Raw genomic sequence first — 18,816 nt, forward strand, 5'->3', positions numbered from 1 at the left:
ATATTGTGTCTATAAGATATGTCCAGTTAATGTGATCGGTCAACAGAATGCATTCACACTACACAATTTTTTTTCTATACAAATGATCTGAAGATGGTGATTTAATTTCACTGCAACGAGTTATCGTTGTGTGTTTTTATGTGATCTGGGCAAATAAGTTCTGTAACAACAACTGTGTTTAAAGGTTTGTTAGATGGACCAAGTAAATTCTCTTCTAGGAGGTGCTGATAGGAGTGGCAGTTTGTTTCAGAAATACTATTCCCAGATCAATATATTCACCAGGAGTGATATAACTAAACATTAAAAATCTCTCCCACTCATTTGGCTTTTTATGGATCGATATTATAAATCCTTTACTGCATTCTTTTGTTCGCTGCGAAACCACCCCATACCATCACACCAGGTAATACGCCAGTATGGTGATGACGAATACATGCTTCCAATGTGCGTTCACCGCGATGTCGCCAAACACGGATGCGACCATCATGATGCAGTAAATGGAACCAGGATTCATCTGCAAAAATGACGACGTTTTACCATTCATGCACCCAGGTTCGTCATTGAGTACACCATCGCAGGCGCTCCTGTCTGTGATGCAGTGTCAAGAGTAACCGCAGCCCGAATCTACATTATATGATGGAATTTATTTTGTCACACTACTGGCCATTAAAATTGCTACACCAAGAAGAAATGCAGATGATAAATGGGTATTCATTGGACAAATATATTATACTAGAACTGACATGTGATTACATTTTCACACAATTTGGGTGCATAGATACTGAGTAATCAGTGCCCAGAACAACCACCTCTGGCCATAATAATGGCCTTGATATGCCTGGGCATTGAATCAAACAGAGCTTGGATGGCGTGTACAGGTACAGCTGCCCATGCAGCTTCAACATGATACCACAGTTCATCCTCCTCAGGGGGCTCAGCATTTAGTTGCTGGGTATGGGCTTGGCGACCCCGGGGTCCCTGAGCTGGGGAGTGAAGCGCCACCAGTCCTCAATACTGTAAGCTCTGAGCATGCTTCACCGACCACCGTAAGGCGCGACAGTGGAACGTTTTACGGTACAGAGCCTGGGGATCTTGGCTTAACTGCCTGGGTCGCAAGGATGGTATAAACGTCTATAAAAAAAACCTCAATCTCAAGGTGTGCTGCGTGCCGAGGAGACGCATGGCTGTTGAGGTAGAACAGTTGCTAGCGGGCGACCTCTGGGGAACCTGCCCCCCCCCTCCCGGTTGTATTAGGCTTACTCAGGCAAGCGAGGCTCTGCCTGGATAGACATTCCCCTAGCTGCTCGTGGGACCACCATGAAACGAAATACGAATAGTGTGCAAGCACGAGTCTCTAAGAAAGGAAAGTTCAATGCTTTACAGTATGAACCCCAATCGTTCCCTTCCCTGTCCACACCAGGGGAGGAACGGCGGTCTAAATTACCCAGTGAGATGTATTCTCCTTGATTTCTAGTTTGCAGCTGAACAGATGGGGACTCATTTCTGACCACAAAGCCTCAGTTTTTTGTGGAAAATTTAGAGGACAAATTCGGAGAATTTGAGGGCCTGTCTAAAATGAGGTCTGGAGCAGTCCTCATACAGACAGCATCCTCAGCACAGTCTTGGGCATTGCTTGCTTGTGAGAAGCTCGGTGATGTTGCAGTGTCCATTACGCCTCATAAGAGCCTCAATATGGTTTAGGGACTTGTTTTTCATCGTGACCTGTTGCAGTCCGATGACAAGCTTCGTGCAAATCTGCAACGTCGCGGTGTTCACGTTGTATGACGTGTCTTCATGGGACCTAAAGATAGCAGGGTCGCCACCGACGCCTTCATCTTGGCTTTTGAGGGAGACACCCTGCCCAAGAAGGTCAAGGTGATGATATATCGATGTGATGTTAAGCATTACATCCCTCCTCCCGTGCGCTGCTTTAAGTGCTGGAGGTTTGGGCATATGTTATCAAGATGTGACGCCAACCCTACCTGTCAGGATTGTGGAAGTGCCTCCCACCCCAACGTCCCGTGTTTGCCACCCCCTGTTTGTGCCAACTGCAGACAGAAACATTCACCTTGCTCATCAGACTGCGTGGTTTATCAAAAAAGAATGGAAGATTATGGAGTATAAGACCTCAGACAGGCTCACTTACACAGAAGCTAAACGCAAGTATGACCGACTGTGCGCATTTCATCGACATTTGCTGCAGCAGCTTCGATGTCGCCGTCCCTGGCAACGAGCCCCCAAGTTCAGCCGCTTTTTGTGGGCCCTCCAGCCTGGCCGTCTATTCCTGCCCCTTCAGGTAGTTGGGGAACACCCTCTTCTGTTGCTCCCCCATTATCAACATTGGGAGTAACAACCCCTCCTTCTTTGGGGACTTCAGTCCCCACCTCTGCGCTGGAGAAGTGCCCGCCTCCTCCGGCTCCCCTCGCGCGGAAGGGATCGCTTGGTGCCCTCCCTTCCATGGTTACTGCCCCTCCAGATGTCAGCCAGTGGCTGAAAAAGCCACCACCTGAGGCCTGTAGGGCTTCCAGGTCTTCGTCGGTCCATGAGACTGGGTCGGAAAAGCCCACCCAGCCTGATAAACTGAAGGACAAACGGGACCCTACCAAAAAGAAGAAAAAGCAAAAGCAAAAGCAGAAGGACATAGACAGAAAAGGAGTTCACCACTGCACCTGAAGATGAGGTGGAGCATCTAGTGTCCCCTCAGGAGCTAGATGTTGCTCAACCCCCAGCTCCTATGGAAGTTGATCAGGCTACTTTGCAATCGGTGGCGACGAGTGCTTCTAAGGCGTAACCTATACCCCCCCCCCTTCCCAGGTTCTTTCATGTCTTCACAGTCGGATACCATTATCCTTCAATGGAATTGTCATAGTTTTTTCCACCATCTTGTTGAGTTGAAACAGCTTTTGTGCCGCTTCCCTGCCACTTGTCTGACCCTACAGGAAACCTGGTTTCCTGTTCGGCGGACCCCCTCCCTCTGTGGCTACCGGGATTACTATAAGAACCACGTAGAATACAACAGGGTGTCTGGCGTTGTCTGTGTTTATGTTCTTCCCACTGTTCCTAGTGCCCCAGTGCCACTTCACACGGCTCTTGAGGCTATGGCTGTTAGAATCCGGGCAGGAATGGAGCTTACCACCTGTTCCCTCTTGCTGACCTAGCTGCCTTGTTCGGCCAGCTCCCCCTGCCATTCCTGTGCACGCGTGTGTGTGTGTGTGTGTGTGTGTGTGTGTGTGTGTGTGTGTGTGTGTTTTGACAGTATTATGAAAATGGTACATTTCTACTCACCATATTGTGGACATGAATTGCAAACAGGCACAACAAGACTTCTAAACAAGTAAGCTTTCAACCGAAAGAACAACCTCTGAATTGACCAGCATAGACATACACATTCATGCAACCCCAGTGTGTAGAAAGATTATTGATTCCATGTTAATAAATACTTCTTATAGTGTTATGCTTGGTTTCCAAAGGCAGGAAATTCGATTAATACACCAAACCTCTCAAAGGTGGGAAAAATTAGGCCAGCTCTGGAACCACTGAGATGCAGATGCTCTGCGTTTTGTAATAACAATTTAGTTCACTGCTGCTGTGTGTCAGAACACTCATTATTTTTTACAGATGCCTGAACCAAGATGGGTCATATCAATGGGAAGCTGTGCAAATGGTGGAGGTTACTATCACTATTCATATTCTGTTGTAAGGGGATGTGACAGAATTATCCCAGTGGACATTTATGTACCAGGTAAACATCCAATATGAGCAAGAATAAATACTATTCTCTCTCTCTCTCTCTCTCTCTCTCTCTCTCTCTGTGTGTGTGTGTGTGTGTGTGTGTGTGTGTGTGTGTGTGTGTGTGTGTGTGCGCGCGCGCGCGCGCTGTAGAAAACTGACATAACCAAGGTAAATGTAGATGTAGGCAGTAATTGTCTGTTATGTGTACTTGCCAGCTGGTTGTCTGGATCAGTGTCCTAAGATGGGTCAATGTAGATATGTGGTGGAGAGGCACTGCTGTGTTTATGTATGCCATAGAGACAGTGAATGAAGTTGCCTGATTTGTTGTATCATGTAGGCTGTCCAACAGGCCTAGAAGGAACAGTCTACCAATTGCAATCATGTAATGCAGTTGTTGTAAAAAGATCCTGACAGGGACCAGAAGTGAGTGGTGGGCCTTGTCAATCACAGTTGGTTTTGAACTTCACAGGAATTGCTGCTGTCAATAAATGTAGGCTCATCTCAATCAGTTTCTGAGCAAACCTTGCAAAGGAAACTGTCAGCAATGGACATTTGGTGTTGGATACCTCACAAAAAGCCATTGCTTCCAGGGCACATAGAGCTACAACTCTTCCATGTTCCAAACAACACAGTAACTGATGGGAATCATGTAGTGTGGTCAGATGAGTCAAAATTTTGTTTCTTTTCCAATGATGCACTTTGTCGACTGCACCAACAGCTGTATGGTATGCATAACCTGCAGTGTCTGGTGGGTGTAGTTCAGGCCAGAGATGATTCTGTGATGTTTTGGGGGTGTTTTTCCATACTATAAATTGGGTCCAGTCATTCAGATTACTGAGGATATGAACCACAATCTTTATTTCTACATTCTCGGTGACCAAGTGTTGCTCTTTCTTCGATATCTTCATGATGAGTAGGCTGTGGACTCGCACATCTTCCAATATAACAGGCGTCTTCACAGGGCTGCACAAGCAATGTTTGACGAACACTCAGGCACTCTTATCACAACTTGACTGCCTCACAAAATCACCCACTCTTAGTTGCCTAGAAAATGTTTGAGTATTTGGAACAGTAGGTGAAAAACAACAATCAAACTCCTCACTCTTTGGTGTCTCACGAGCGTCTAATCATAAAGTGGTTTAAACTGGAAGTGGAGTACGTGACAAAACTTGTAGATTCTCTATCTCACTGAATTGAGGTGTTATTAAAGCTAGAAGTGGTGTTACACAGTATGTGTGTGATGCCTTCTGGGGATGACTAACTTTTTTGGCCAGAGTATTTATGACAAGTCTTTTTCTTTAGATTAAGCTGAGAAATGCTATAGTACTGTAAAAATGATTCATGGGTAAATAAATTTTATTACTTTAATTCGCCTTGTCCAAAATAAGCTGTAGCACTCCTTAACTTGAGAATCATTATCCCTCTGATAATTTTGCCAAGATAAGGATAATTTTAAAATACATTTACATATGTGGTTGTGATTAACTAAAATGTTAAATTGTCCATAAGAAAGAGTTGTCGTTTACATCTGTACTCCACAAGCCACTTTGTGGTTTATGAGTGCTCTTTGTATCACTGTCACCACCCCAAGCCCCCACTAGACTCCCTCTTCTGTTCTGGTCACAAATTGTCTTTGGGATGAACGTTTTTTGGTAAGCCTTCATGTGAAATCAGATCTCATTTTACCTTCATGGTTGTTTCATGTGATATACGTGGAGGAAGTGATATATTGGTTGACTCTTGTATGAACATTTGCTCTCTGAATTTTAAGAGTAAACTACATTGTGAAACTTCCTGGCAGATTAAAACTGTGTGCCGGACCAAGAGTCGAACTCAGGACCTTTGCCTTTCGCAAGCAAGTGCTCTACCAACTGAGCTACCCAAGTACGACTCACGCCCCGTCTTCAAAGCTTTACTTCCGCCAGTACCCCTTCTCCTACCTTCCAAACTTTACAGAAGCTCTCCTGCGAATGAGGTACTGGCAGAAGTAGAGCTGTGAGGACGGGTTATGAGTCGTGCTTGGGTAGCTGAGTTGGTAGAGCACTTGCCCGCGAAAGGCAAAGGTCCCAAGTTCGAGTCTCGGTCTGGCACACAGTTTTAATCTGCCAGGAAGTTTCATATCAGCGCACACTCTGCTGCAGAGTGAAAATCTCATTCTGGAAACAACATTGTGATGCACAACGCCTCTCTTGTAGTGCATGTTACTGGAGCTTCATGAGCATCTCCTTGAAGCTTTCACACTTACTAAATGAAACTGTGATGCAATGCAAGCCATCTTTTTGAATCTATTGTGCTTCGTCTAGCAATCATACGCTGTGAAAACCAAACTATGACTGAACAAGGATTTTTGTAAGCTATCTCCTTCATGGATGGATTACATTCCTGATGATTTTCCCAATGAATCTGTCTGGCACCTGCCATCCCTGTGACTAAGTTTATGTGGCTGTTCAACTTTTATCACTCGTTATGCATACTCAGACATTTAATGGCTGTGACTATATTTGTATGTTGAGAGTCAACTGCCAATACCTACACGAAATGTCAATCTTCTGCAGATCTTCCTGCATTGCACTATAATTTTCGAAAATTTGCAACTTCTTTCTACATTACAGCATTATCAGAAAAAGCCTCTTGGAACCTCAGATGTTATCACTAGGTCACTTAAATGCACTGATCGATGTGAAAAACACAGCACGTAATAAATTCTGTGTAATTATGTATTTAATCAAGCTGTAGCGCATTATCCTTTGTTTTGAGATGGTGTATGTTATTGGGTTAGGGAAAAAACAATGAAATGTTGATTGTTTATTCCAGTAGCCTTAAGTGTGTTTCCCTGTGCAAATTGATTTTTTTTTTCCGCTCTTCTAACCCTTATTGTTGTATCTTTTGAAGGGAACGGTACATCATGTGTGTTCATAAGATCTTTCTGTGATTATCATAATCAGCTGTCTCGAGGGCATGTGGTGTTAATCCCTGAAGATGATGCAAAAGCTGTTGCTTTGCTGGAGGATGGATGGAGCATGCATTATATTACAAAAATGTTAGAACTACACATACCATGATTTCCAAAACTGTAAGAAGGTATAGGCAGACTGGAAACTATGCAAGGAAACCAGAATAAAGCCTGAGAAGAGCCACATCACCAATAAATGCCCACTTCTTACAACTTAAGTCTCTACGACTATCACACTTCCTGCAAGTACAAAATTGATTCCGCCAAGTTCAAGGGGGTCAATGTTAGTGAAAGAACTGTTTGAAGAAGATTTGAAGGAGCCAACATTCCCACCAGAAGACCTGCTACAGGCCAAGAATTCACCAGAGAGCATTGCACAACTAAATAGTGTTTCATAAGGAAATATTGTGGCTGGAGAGTACAGCAATGGAAGCAAATGTTGTTCACAGAGTCATAATTTGACCTGGAATCACCTGACGCTAAAGAACAGAGAAGGTCTGCTGAAAGGCATTCCCTAACATGTTTCATCCTGGATGCCTTTCAAGGTTGTTCTGCGATGATGTGGACAGGAATCAGTAAGAGTGCAAGAAGATTTGGTCTTCATGGACCATGGGGGTGACACAGCATATTAGTATGTGAAGGAAATCCTTTTGGGGCATGTTGTGGCTTTTGCTCCATTTATTGGTGATAACTTTTCACTAATGCATGACAGTGCACGCCCTCATGTTATGAGAATTGTGTTAAGAGTTTTTGGATAAAGTGAAGTTTATACATGGCATGCTCGAAGACCTGATTTGAATCTTATTGATTTTATATGGGACCGGCCAGAGAGAAGGATCTGTCATAGACTCTACATGACGTATGGGTGGCTCTCCTGAAAGAATGGGAGGTGATTCTTAAAGAGGCTTCGCAACATTAATCAGGAGCGTGTCTGAAATGTTGGATGCCGTGTTTGGTGAAAGAGGAAAAATACAAAGAGAGGTCTGAGAACTGATGTGTAGAAAAGCAAAACAGAAGTGCATCCTCAAAATTTGCTTGAAGCATAAATCCACTTATGTTATTTCTGCGTCTCTTGCTTAATTTGTTTATAATAGGTTTCTTGTCATTAGGCACCTAAATTGGTATGTTACAAAATATTTTGCGGTAAACTATTGATTAGTGTCGTATGAGAATGCAGGCTTTCTCGGCGAATCTCGATGATAAAATCTTCTCGGGTTGACAGCGGTGTCAATGTGTTGTTTTCCAACAACGTTTCAACAAATTTCTTACTTGCCATCTTCAGGTGAAGTGTTTAGTTCATGTCTCTTCCAGATCTTTATAGCCGCTGGACCACGGGCTTCTTTTGTCAGAGGCGGATACTTCTCAGATGTTCAGAGATGCGTTGTGTTATGCAACACTGTGTCTGTCCGATATAGTGTTTCCCACATTTACAGGAAATACTGTAGACACCCGGTGTTCTTTGACCCAAGTTGTCCTTCATTGAGCCGAGCATATTTCTGATTTTTGCTGGAGGATGGAAGATCGTTTTTGTCTTGTTCTTTTCCAGTATCCTGGCAATCTTGACCATGGGCAGCCCTGCGTACGGGACGAATGCCAGACCTTTGTTGTTCTCTTCTTCCTGAAGGTCCTTCTCTTTCTTCTTCTTGCTCATCTTGAGAGCGCGTCTAATGTGCGTTTCGGTGTATCCACTCTTCTGGAAGGTTTTCAGGTGCTGAATCTCAGTATATAAACTGTCCTTGTCGCATATGTCATGAGCTCTGCGGACAAGAGTAGTGAGCACGGATTTCCGTTGTGCTGGGTGATGGCAGCTGTTGGCGTTGACGTACAGGTCTGTGTGTGTTTTCTTTCAGTAGATGGTAGACTGAGCTACCGAAACAGGCCGCACCGAGACGAGATGCCAGGACCCGATGCCTGCTGCTCCCCCTCTCACCGCTGCGCCAATTCCGCTTGTGCCTCATTGACCCACCCGGCTCCGAGGATGCAGAGAAGCCTGTGGTCCAATGGCTATAAAGATCAGGATGAGACACGAACTCAAAACTTCGCCTGAAGAAGGCAAGTAAGAAACTTGCTTAAACGTTACTGGAAAACAACACATTGACTCGGCTGTCAATCTGAGGAGATTTTATCATTGAGATTCACCGAGAAATCCTGCATTCTCATATAACGCACCTCTACAGGGAGGACATATATTGCAGTATCAAATCATTGCAAGACTTCGGATCAAGAAGGTGTTCTTGCAATGCTGTCGGGACAAGCACGTACTGCCGCAGTTCACACACCTGTGACATCCTAGACATATGGCAAGAACCAAATGCATCCTCCAACGTGCCAGCTCGGCACTGGTGATGCCTCCAGTCAACAATGTAAGCGGAAGGCGATCACGAAACAACAAAACGAGTTCCAACAATTACCAGGTGCACAACGGCAGGAGCCTGACACCGAGGATTCGAGGACCATTGTTAACTTGACCAGCAAGGAGCTGGATGAGGTGACAACACCCGTGCTATCCAAAGGATTAAACTTTGCACCGGTTCCGAGCACTTTACCAAAACTAGAGATCATCAGCAGCGTCGAACAGGCCATACGCGGGCTGCCGTCTGAAGCTGCTGAAGAGGTGAGAAAGGAAACCTGCAGAATCCTAGACAAAGCGAGAATGCTGAAATCCAACATCTCAGTGGTGGAACGCAGCCTCAGAGAAGATGAGAATATTGTCATTCTACCAGCAGACAGAGGGAATGTGTTGGTGCTGCTAAGAGCGGCTGACTAGTGGGACAAGATTAATTTGCTGCTGCAGGACCAGGCCTACAAACAAGTGGAGAAGGACCCTACAACAGCTGTGACTAGAAAGACCATTGGTCTTCTCAACAACTCAGGTCTGAACCAGGACCTGATAAAAAGGCTTTACCTCAGAGCTCCGGTTCCACCACTGTTGTACGGCCTCCCCAAAATACACAAGAGGGAGGTACCACTACGCCCGATTGTAGACACAATCAATTCTCTATAGCCAAACACCTGATGCAACTACTTAAGCCTCTTGGGGGTAAACGTCCTCACCACATCAAGAATTCCATGGAGTTTGTTAAGACACTCAAGGAGTGGCGTGTTGACAAAAATGATGATATGGTCGGTTTTGACATTACATCCCTCTTCACGAGGGTACCGTTAGAGGACTCCTTGAAGCTATTGGTGAATCATTTCAACGAAGACACAGTGGAATTATTCCGCCATGCACTCACGACCACGTTCCAGTGTGGGCGCAAGTTTTACCAACAGATGGATGGAGTTGTTATGGGATCCCCACTGGCACCATGCGTCGCTAATCTGTACATGGAATACTTCGAGGATATCACCTTGGAAACAGCACACCTTAAACTCAAGGTCTTTTATCGTACATTGACGATACTTTCGCGGAGTGGACGCACAGCGAAGACACTCTAATGGAATTTCTCAACCATCTGAACAGCATAGATGAGAACATCAAGTTCACAATGGAATTGGAAGAGAATGGTTGTTGTCTACCCTTCCTCGATATCCTAATAAAGAAGAAAACGGATGGAGCACTAGGTCTACCGAAAGAAAACACACACAGACCTGTACCTCAACGCCAACAGCTGCCATCACCCAGCACAATGGAAATCCATGCTCACTACTCTTGTCTGCAGAGCTCATGACATATGCGACAAGGACAGTTTATCTACAAAGATTCAGCACCTGAAGAAAACCTTCCAGAAGAATGGATACATCAAAGCGCAGATTAGACATGCTCTCAAGATGGGCGAGGAGGAGGAGGAGGGAGGACCTTTAGGAAGAAGAGAACAACAAAGGTCTGGCATTCCTCCTGTACACAGGGCCGCCCATGGTCAAGATTGCCAGGATACTGGAGAAGGACAAGATAAAAACCATCTTCCATCCTCCTGCAAAAATCAGAAATATGCTGGGCTCAATGAAGGACAACTTGGGTCTAAGAACACTGGGTGTCTGCAGTATTTCCTGTGAATGTGGGAAACAATATATCGGACAGACACAGTGTTGCACAACACAACGCATCTCTTGCACCCGGACTGACCACAAGAAAACCACCCTTGGGGTGCAGGATTGGGAATAGGATTGGAGTAGGGTAGGAATGCACAGGGATATTCTGTAGGTAGGGTGTGTGGCAGAACATTACATTGGGGAATCTGGGCAGGATTTTGGGTAGGACATTCCTCATCTCAGGGCATGAAATGTACTCGAAGCCCTGGTAGAAGATGTGGTTGAACGTTTCAAGGCCGCAGTATTACTGGAAGATCAGAAGAGTGCTCGTTTGCGGCTAGTGAACAGATTTATTGACATCAGATGAGCAGATGGCTTGGGAGACTTGTTTGTAGATGAGCTGGTTAGCATATTGTTTGTCAGTAAAGGTTCTGCTAAGGTTATTGGTATATTTCAACAGTTCCTGCTTGATCTGGACTTAATGCGAGGACAACCTTTGCTCTTTCCTCCAAAACCTTGACGCCTACTCCCATATCCCCTTCACCTGATCCTTCTTAATTCATCGAGCCAACTTCCTAGATGAGGACATCCACCTCTGATGGCTCCGTAAGTATGTCTGTCCATATCAAGGTAGTAAAAACCACCAACAGTACCTGTTTGTCGACAGCTGTCACCCATTCCACATCAAAAAATCTCTTCCTTACAGCCTAGCCATCTGCGGATGTCATACCTGCATTGCAAAGCAGGAAATGTCAAAATATTCTGATAACTTTACCAGAACCTTTAATGACACACAATATCCTATCCAGCTCATACAAAGAAAAGTTTCTCTGGCCTTGAAAAGCTCAACCACGTCATCCACCAGGAATTAGACTTCCCCATGTCCTACTCAGAGCTGTTTCCTGATATATGTTACTGTGCTCCACACATTGATCTGCTACAGGGGTGAGTGGTTACCTTCCTGTTATTTTACATAATTTAGTGATTATGATTCATAATTTGTAGACTCATTACTTCTGAAGTGGCCTCCCGTGCATTCTGTTTGCTGGGTATAATTTGCTGACCTAAGAACATTTAGAAATAATGAGTAACTGCAAATGAATTTCCATATCAAGGTAGTAAAAACCACCAACAGTACCTGTTTGTCGACAGCTGTCACCCATTCCACATCAAAAAATCTCTTCCTTACAGCCTAGCCATCTGCGGATGTCATACCTGCATTGGAAAGCAGGAAATGTCATTTTTCCTCAATTTATTGAAGTATCTGCAGTGGCAGTGTGTTGCCATTGCAATACATGTGTCTTTCCTTTTCCATCGGTGAAGCTGCTGTTCTGGCATCATCACAGCACCTGATATACACACACACACTTCTCTTCCATGATCTGTTTTGACGGAAAAGTCTGTGTACATTTGGGAGAAGAATACTGCATGTACTCTACTCATAAACTTCGACAATGCACCACATTGGATAAAAGTGGTTGCATTCTACTTACTTAGAGTATAAATACAGTAAACATTCTTCACTGCAGTGAACAGTTGCTGTGGTACATCACATACCTACCTCTCATCGAAAAGAATGAGTGTTAGCCTGTTAATTTGCAGAAACATGTGTAAATAATATGACTGAGGTTTTTTTTGTTTCCCCCCCTGTATAAACTTTACAATTACAATGTCTTTTGCCTCACTTGAACTACACGCGTGCGCCAGGGGGCATTTTTCAATTGTGACATGCCGGATAGAGAGTACTAAAATACAACCCTCCTCCTGCACTTTAAATTTAATTGTATGAATGTGGTACCATAATTTCTAAGACTTTCCCGGTGATTTGTTGTCATTTTGTAGAATCGGGTCTACTGCCAGTGGTCCACATCTTCCCAACACGATATTTTGACATCGTAACTCGGGGTCTTCATCAGGTGTTCCCTGAGGATGGTTGATGAGCTGACCTTGTCCCATATATATGCCTGGGCAATGTGTGGCACTCTCTATGCCGTCTCCACCCATTGCGGCTCTCTTTTTAGGTAGTGGACATCCCAAGGCATTCCGTATTGGGTCCGCGCCTGATTAACAGGGGGAAATGGCATACATAAGAGTTCATCCTTTGCCATGTTAACATGTCTTCTCGCGTGCGGTGTTCAGGTCTTCAAAAATCTCCTACTTCATTTCTGCATGAAAAGTAGTAGCGGCTCCAAAATTTTGCAATAAATTTCATTGTGGTTGAAGTTCCTTGTGCTGTCCGTGACCACGGTGAGTTTCTCTCGTGGCTGAGCCATTCTCCTGGCCTTTGAACCCGGTATGTGCCTGTGAGGTGCACTTCCTGCGGCATCCGGCTGCTGTTGGAGCTGCATGTTACGATGGTCATCCTCAAAGGAGCTTGCTGCTGCCTGGTATTGCGTATGTGGTTGTTTCGTTACTTACGCCCTTGGACATCTGTAGTTCATTCCTGGAGGAGGGAGCTTTCTTCCATTGTTTCTATAGTAGTTCCAATTTGGTTTTGTCATAATCCATGATGTGCTAAAGGTCAAGCAATGTTCTGCTGTTGCAGATTTAGTTACCTGTTGTAGCCTGGTATGTCTCTGGTGTTCTTTACATCTTATTTCAACTGTTCCGGTAGTTTGACCGAAGTAAGACATCCCACATTCACATGGTATGTCGTAGACACCAGCTTTCCTTAACCCCAAATCATCCTTGACAGTTCCGAGGAGCGTCCTTATCTTGCTATTGTGTTTCTTCAAGATTCTTCTGATCTTGGCAGATATAGGTCCAGCATACGGTAGAAAGGCTACTTTCCTGGTCTGGTCTCCTGTTGCCTCAGGTCGTCTGGTGGGATGGAGTGCTTTGTGGATGTCCCTGGTGGAGTATCTGTTGTCTGTGAACACTCTTTGTAGATGCTCTAATTCCGCTGTCAGGCTGTGATTTGGCTCGGTTACGAGTTTTCCATGCTTCTGTTGTGGGTGTTGGCAGCTGTCAGCCTATAAATATAAGTCAGTGTGTTGGTTTCCTGTACACACTGTTGCCTAAGGTGCTGTCTGGCTTCCTCTTTACCAGGACATCGAGGAATGGGAGCTGACCATCACTCTCTAGTTCCATGGTGAACTTGATGTTGGGGTGTCTTGTGTTCAGATGGTCCAGGAACTCATCCAGTCTTCTCTTGCCCTGTGGCCAGATGACAAACGTGTCATCAACGTATCTGAAGAAACACGTCGGCTGGTAGGCAGCAGTTGTAACTGCCTCATCCTCAAATTTCTCCATAAATAGATTCACCACTACTGGAGATAAGGGGCTACCCATGACCACTCCTTCAGTCTGCTCATAGAATTGGCCTCCATAAAGGATTTACGTCGACGTTGTAGTGGTTAATAAAAAAGAAAAAGAGAAGAAAAGAAAAGAAAGAAAATGTGGGAAGAAATGCTGAATAAAAAGGGGGTTTTAAAATAGTTAATGACCGTGAAAAAGGCAAAGAATGAAATGCAAATCTGACTTCGTATTACAGAAAAGTTATCGGACTTAGTGTTTCGGAAAAGCTATTATTGGAGTGGCGTTTCTGAACAAAAGTCAAACCAATTTCCACTACAAAAATTATTTGAAAGAGAACAGAGAATAACAAATGTGATTAACAGGGGGAAATGGCATACATAAGAGTTCATCCTTTGCCATGTTAACATGTCTTCTCGCGTGCGGTGTTCAGGTCTTCAAAAATCTCCTACTTCATTTCTGCATGAAAAGTAGTAGCGGCTCCAAAATTTTGCAATAAATTTCATTGTCTAGGAATTACTAATGTATACAAAACCGTCTTGATGTTGAATGCAACTTATTTTACACCCTCCGAATTACATACAAATTTCCACAATACGTCTGCACATCAATAAGTTTTTTCATCTCCATCTGACCAAGACTAGCTAATAAGTTTTTACGTCTGCCTTCAGCTTCCACTCTCGAGAGACAAAAGATGGATAGAAAACAAAAAGGCTTACAATTTTCTCTGCCATCGAGCACTCATACCGCTGCGACGGTATAATTTATATTTGAGGGAACGAGTGTAGCGCGGCGAAATTCAAAGTCCCGCTACATCGCCCCCTCGACTATTACGCTAAAACATTTAGCGTGGCAGGCTAGCAAACAATATAATAGATATACCTAACTGTCAGTATATACATATTTTCATAGGAAAGGCCACGTGCATTCGTAGGGGATAATCTCTGTCAATACTTACTTTCTAAACCTATATACTAAATACAATTGTTATAGTTTTGATCCCTTTTACAAAATTAATATACATATATTTACATAGTTTGTTTGAGCAAGCACAGTTAATGTTGTGCGCGTCCAGCGTTGGTTTCCCAATACACCTATGGCAGCACATAGTCTTTGCGCATGCTCAATAGCATCACTGAATTTCGTGTGCGGCAGTTTCAAAATCTCTGTGTCATGACAGTCTTGCACAGTATTCACTTTCACATAGTGTTGATTAGAAGTTGTTATTCCTGCATAAATGGCATGCTAAGTCCGGTGACACCATAAGATTGAGCGTGTGCGTGATCCGAAGCAATGTCCATGTCTTCTGTTACGGCACAACACTCCAGGTCCTTGTGCGTTTTCATGACTATTGCTTCCGGGGCATATATTGTCGATGTAGTTTTTTGCCTCCACATCGCCTATGACAGGTGCTGAGTTTTTTGTCTCCAAAGCATCTGAAGGCCGGCCAGGAACAAGGGCGTCGATGTTCGCAAAGGTAGGTGTTTCATCATGTTGTTTACACTTGCCAACAAACGTTCATTTGCAGTGTGAAAATCCACATTATCGTCGAAATAAATTGTAGTTTATATCGGTTTGCAAACAGTTATTTGGTTTATGCACCATAAGTTTCACAAATTTCGTCGTTTATAACTAACACAGTTTGCCATATTTACATTTTAACAGTTCACTTTGTCCAAGCATGTTTACATCATTAATTATGAAAGCTTACATTTCGTGGTCACATTTCAAAATATGTTGACAATATGCAAAGTTTTAACACATAAATTTACAAGAATATGCGTGTGAAATATTTACACTAAAAAAATTATACTAAGTCCCATTGGCTTTCTTTTATTGCGGTATTAAGTTTCTTTATTCAGGTTTGGGCGTGCCAAGGGATATCGGACTTAATATTAATAGCACGGGCTTTCCTTCATTTATAATTCATTTCTTTCCTTTGATTCCATATCTTGGCTAGTGGTTGACCAGGCTTGTAATGCCATCAATATTCATGTCTTTTTATTCATACCTGAAAGTTTACTGTCACACAACATACTCTTACATTCCATAAACAAACAATACCCAGCTGCAGGAGGTGGTAGGATAATGGAGAAAGATAGAATGGAAGAAACTATTCACTACCTATAAGCTACCAAATCCTATAGCTACGACATAGAAAGAGAACATAATACATTATAACGCTTGCATCACCTTCAAGGTGTGTGTGAAAGGAGGTGCTTATCATTTACCAAATCATGAGGTAAATGTAAGTGTCCTTACATCAAGTCTGTGTAGTGTAACATCATGACAGATTCTCTCTTTGTGTTCTGACTGTTCATATGACTAAGTGTATTATACCTTAACAAATTCTTGCATGAGTAAATCACATATCTGCTCAGTACTTCCTTGATATCTCCACTTCTTGTGGATACCGTCTATACAAATGGAAAATATATCTCACAGAGATTGTCTCTCTCATAATGTATATTTATAATAACGTATCAAATTTCCTCTCAAGAGTTCAACCATGAACTTTCTTCTACTTTAGTGAAGGTTAAACATCATGTATGTTTGTGTGTGTGTGTGTGTGTGTGTGTGTGTGTGTGTGTGTGTGTGTGTGTGTCATTTCTTTCTATAAAACATAAATAAAGAACATAGTATTATAATTGACAGTAAAATATCTCTTTCTCAGTGTCGGTTGCACGGGTGGTCGCTGCTCCTTTGCACTTACCTTGCATTACCTGAAAAGTCAAATGTTGTCTTCAAAGTAGATGTAATTTTGTCATCTGTTCGCTCAAGTGGTGGTGTTGTACGAGTCGCAAAACGGCCTTAATAACTCTCCTATCTTTTGCTTCCTCAGGGTTTTCTGTTGTGTAAGTATAATAAAGGCTAACATGGCACTAAATTTCACTTTTGTATACCCAAATGTATTCACATGAGGGACGTGTAAAAACTGTATTTCAACTTAAGTTGCTTAAAATATCATTCTCCTGTCTAGACACGAACTAGAAATGTTTTCTTCCACACAGCGGCTTAAGAAAACTTAACGAAAGGTTACAAAGTTATTTCTGAAATAAATTAAAGCTAATGTGTTTCCAAGTTACATTCTTATTACACTTCTTTCAACAGCTGTAATCATCATTATGTTCACTCTGCTTTTCTTGCATTCGTTCATTTTCAAGGGCACTGAAAATAGATTCATATTTAACGTCCGTTCTAACTCATCCCAAATGTTTTCTTTCAAACTGAAATTCTTATGTAATCTTAAAGATGTTGACAATTTACTCACTCCTCTAGGCCTACATAGCACAATATTACCAAAACATTCTCACTCATATATTAATCATTATATATATATATATATATATATATATATATATATATATATATATATATATATACGAAGATGATGTGACTTACCAAATGAAAGTGCTGGCAGGTCGACAGACACACAAACATACACACAAAATTCAAGCTTTCGCAACAAACTGTTGCCTCATCAGGAAAGAGGGAAGGAGAGGGAAAGACGAAAGGATGTGGGTTTTAAGGGAGAGGGTAAGGAGTCGTTCCAATCCCGGGAGCGGAAAGACTTACCTTAGGGGGAAAAAAGGACGGGTATACACTCGCGCACACACACACACACATATCCATCCACACATATACACTCGCGCACACACACACATATCCATCCACACATATACAGACACAAGCAGACATATTTAAAGACTAGTCTTTGGCACTTCCATTCTCATAAAACTCCAATAATATTTTCCTCAAATAATCTCTGTGCCCCCCTCAACTACACAGTAACTTACCTTCTTATATTAACTCATTCATACTGATCATTCAGTCTTATTCTGCAACATACCTATGTCATTACTGATCTCAATAGCTATTATCTCCTGTCATTAGAGTGCCTTGAAATAACTAATTGTTGATTCACCTTATAATTTACAATTAACAACAAATGTAACCTGCGTAGATCTCATTCCTATATGAATATCTTTTTTCATTCAGTAAGTGTACTCACCTGGGTTTACATTCTCTTCATAATTATGTGTACAAGTGTAACTGCAGTATATAATTTCCATAAATTAACGTTTGTGTTCTTAGGCTGTATAACTTAATGTTCGAGTATTCAATACAAATATTTACGATCTCATTTTCACAGCGACTTGCTCGTGTTCAAATTAGTTGTCATTATATTATGTTGTTTCAGTGCACAAAGGGTTTCAGATGTTTGTGGGGATGCAGAGATAACGGGTATTCTAGGGAGTAACAACCTGGGTGAAGTATGCTTGCTATTCTGAAAGGACCCGAATATAATAGCTGCCATTTTCTGTTCAGTTGTTTTAATTTTGTAGACTTGGGATGTGAACGCAAAAGAACAAGGTCATCAACCTGATAGGTTTGTTAAATCCTGTTATGCTGTCATTTTGTCGTCGTACCTGAGGAAACAAACCGTCTCAGGCGTTGCGCTCGTACAACACCTCACGACCGAAGCACGAGCGCTTAGCTTGGTCGTCGTCTGATGTGCTTGGCCGGGTTCATTGACCAGCTCCACTATGTTTACATTCCGGCCGGTTGGCGCCCACGCGTCAGCTGATGGCACACCACAATTGTTATTGCTACTTCGTGGCGGGCAGTGCATAACTGTACTGGGGAACGGCAGCGGATTCCGTGGAGGTTTTGATTTGTCATGCGTGAATTTTGTGTGTTCCACATATTCTGTCTGTGATTTTCATTTTGCTTGTAGTTACCATTTTGATATGGGTGATAATTATTATTCCACGAATTTCTGCGGTTGTTTCTACCGTCATACATGTTTCCATTTGAATATGTTTCGCGCGCAGGCATCGTATTGTGTCGCGGCATGAACAGATGGTTCCACCAACCACCGTCACTACAGTTCCTTTGGGGTG

General features: G+C 42.9%; 1 protein-coding gene across 1 annotated transcript in view; it reads left to right on the forward strand.

The window, feature by feature from the left end:
- LOC126483838 (NADH-quinone oxidoreductase subunit B 2-like) overlaps positions 1 to 18,816 on the forward strand; it is a 64,417-nt gene that overhangs the window by 40,057 nt on the left and 5,544 nt on the right. Inside the window, exon 5 of the mRNA XM_050107050.1 lies at positions 3,619 to 3,742. Within this exon, the coding sequence (XP_049963007.1) occupies positions 3,619 to 3,742 (124 nt within the window). The remainder of the gene's footprint in view (positions 1 to 3,618; positions 3,743 to 18,816) is intronic.

Source organism: Schistocerca serialis, chromosome 6 (genome assembly GCF_023864345.2).
Source record: "Schistocerca serialis cubense isolate TAMUIC-IGC-003099 chromosome 6, iqSchSeri2.2, whole genome shotgun sequence".
NCBI classification, from domain to species: domain Eukaryota; kingdom Metazoa; phylum Arthropoda; class Insecta; order Orthoptera; family Acrididae; genus Schistocerca; species Schistocerca serialis.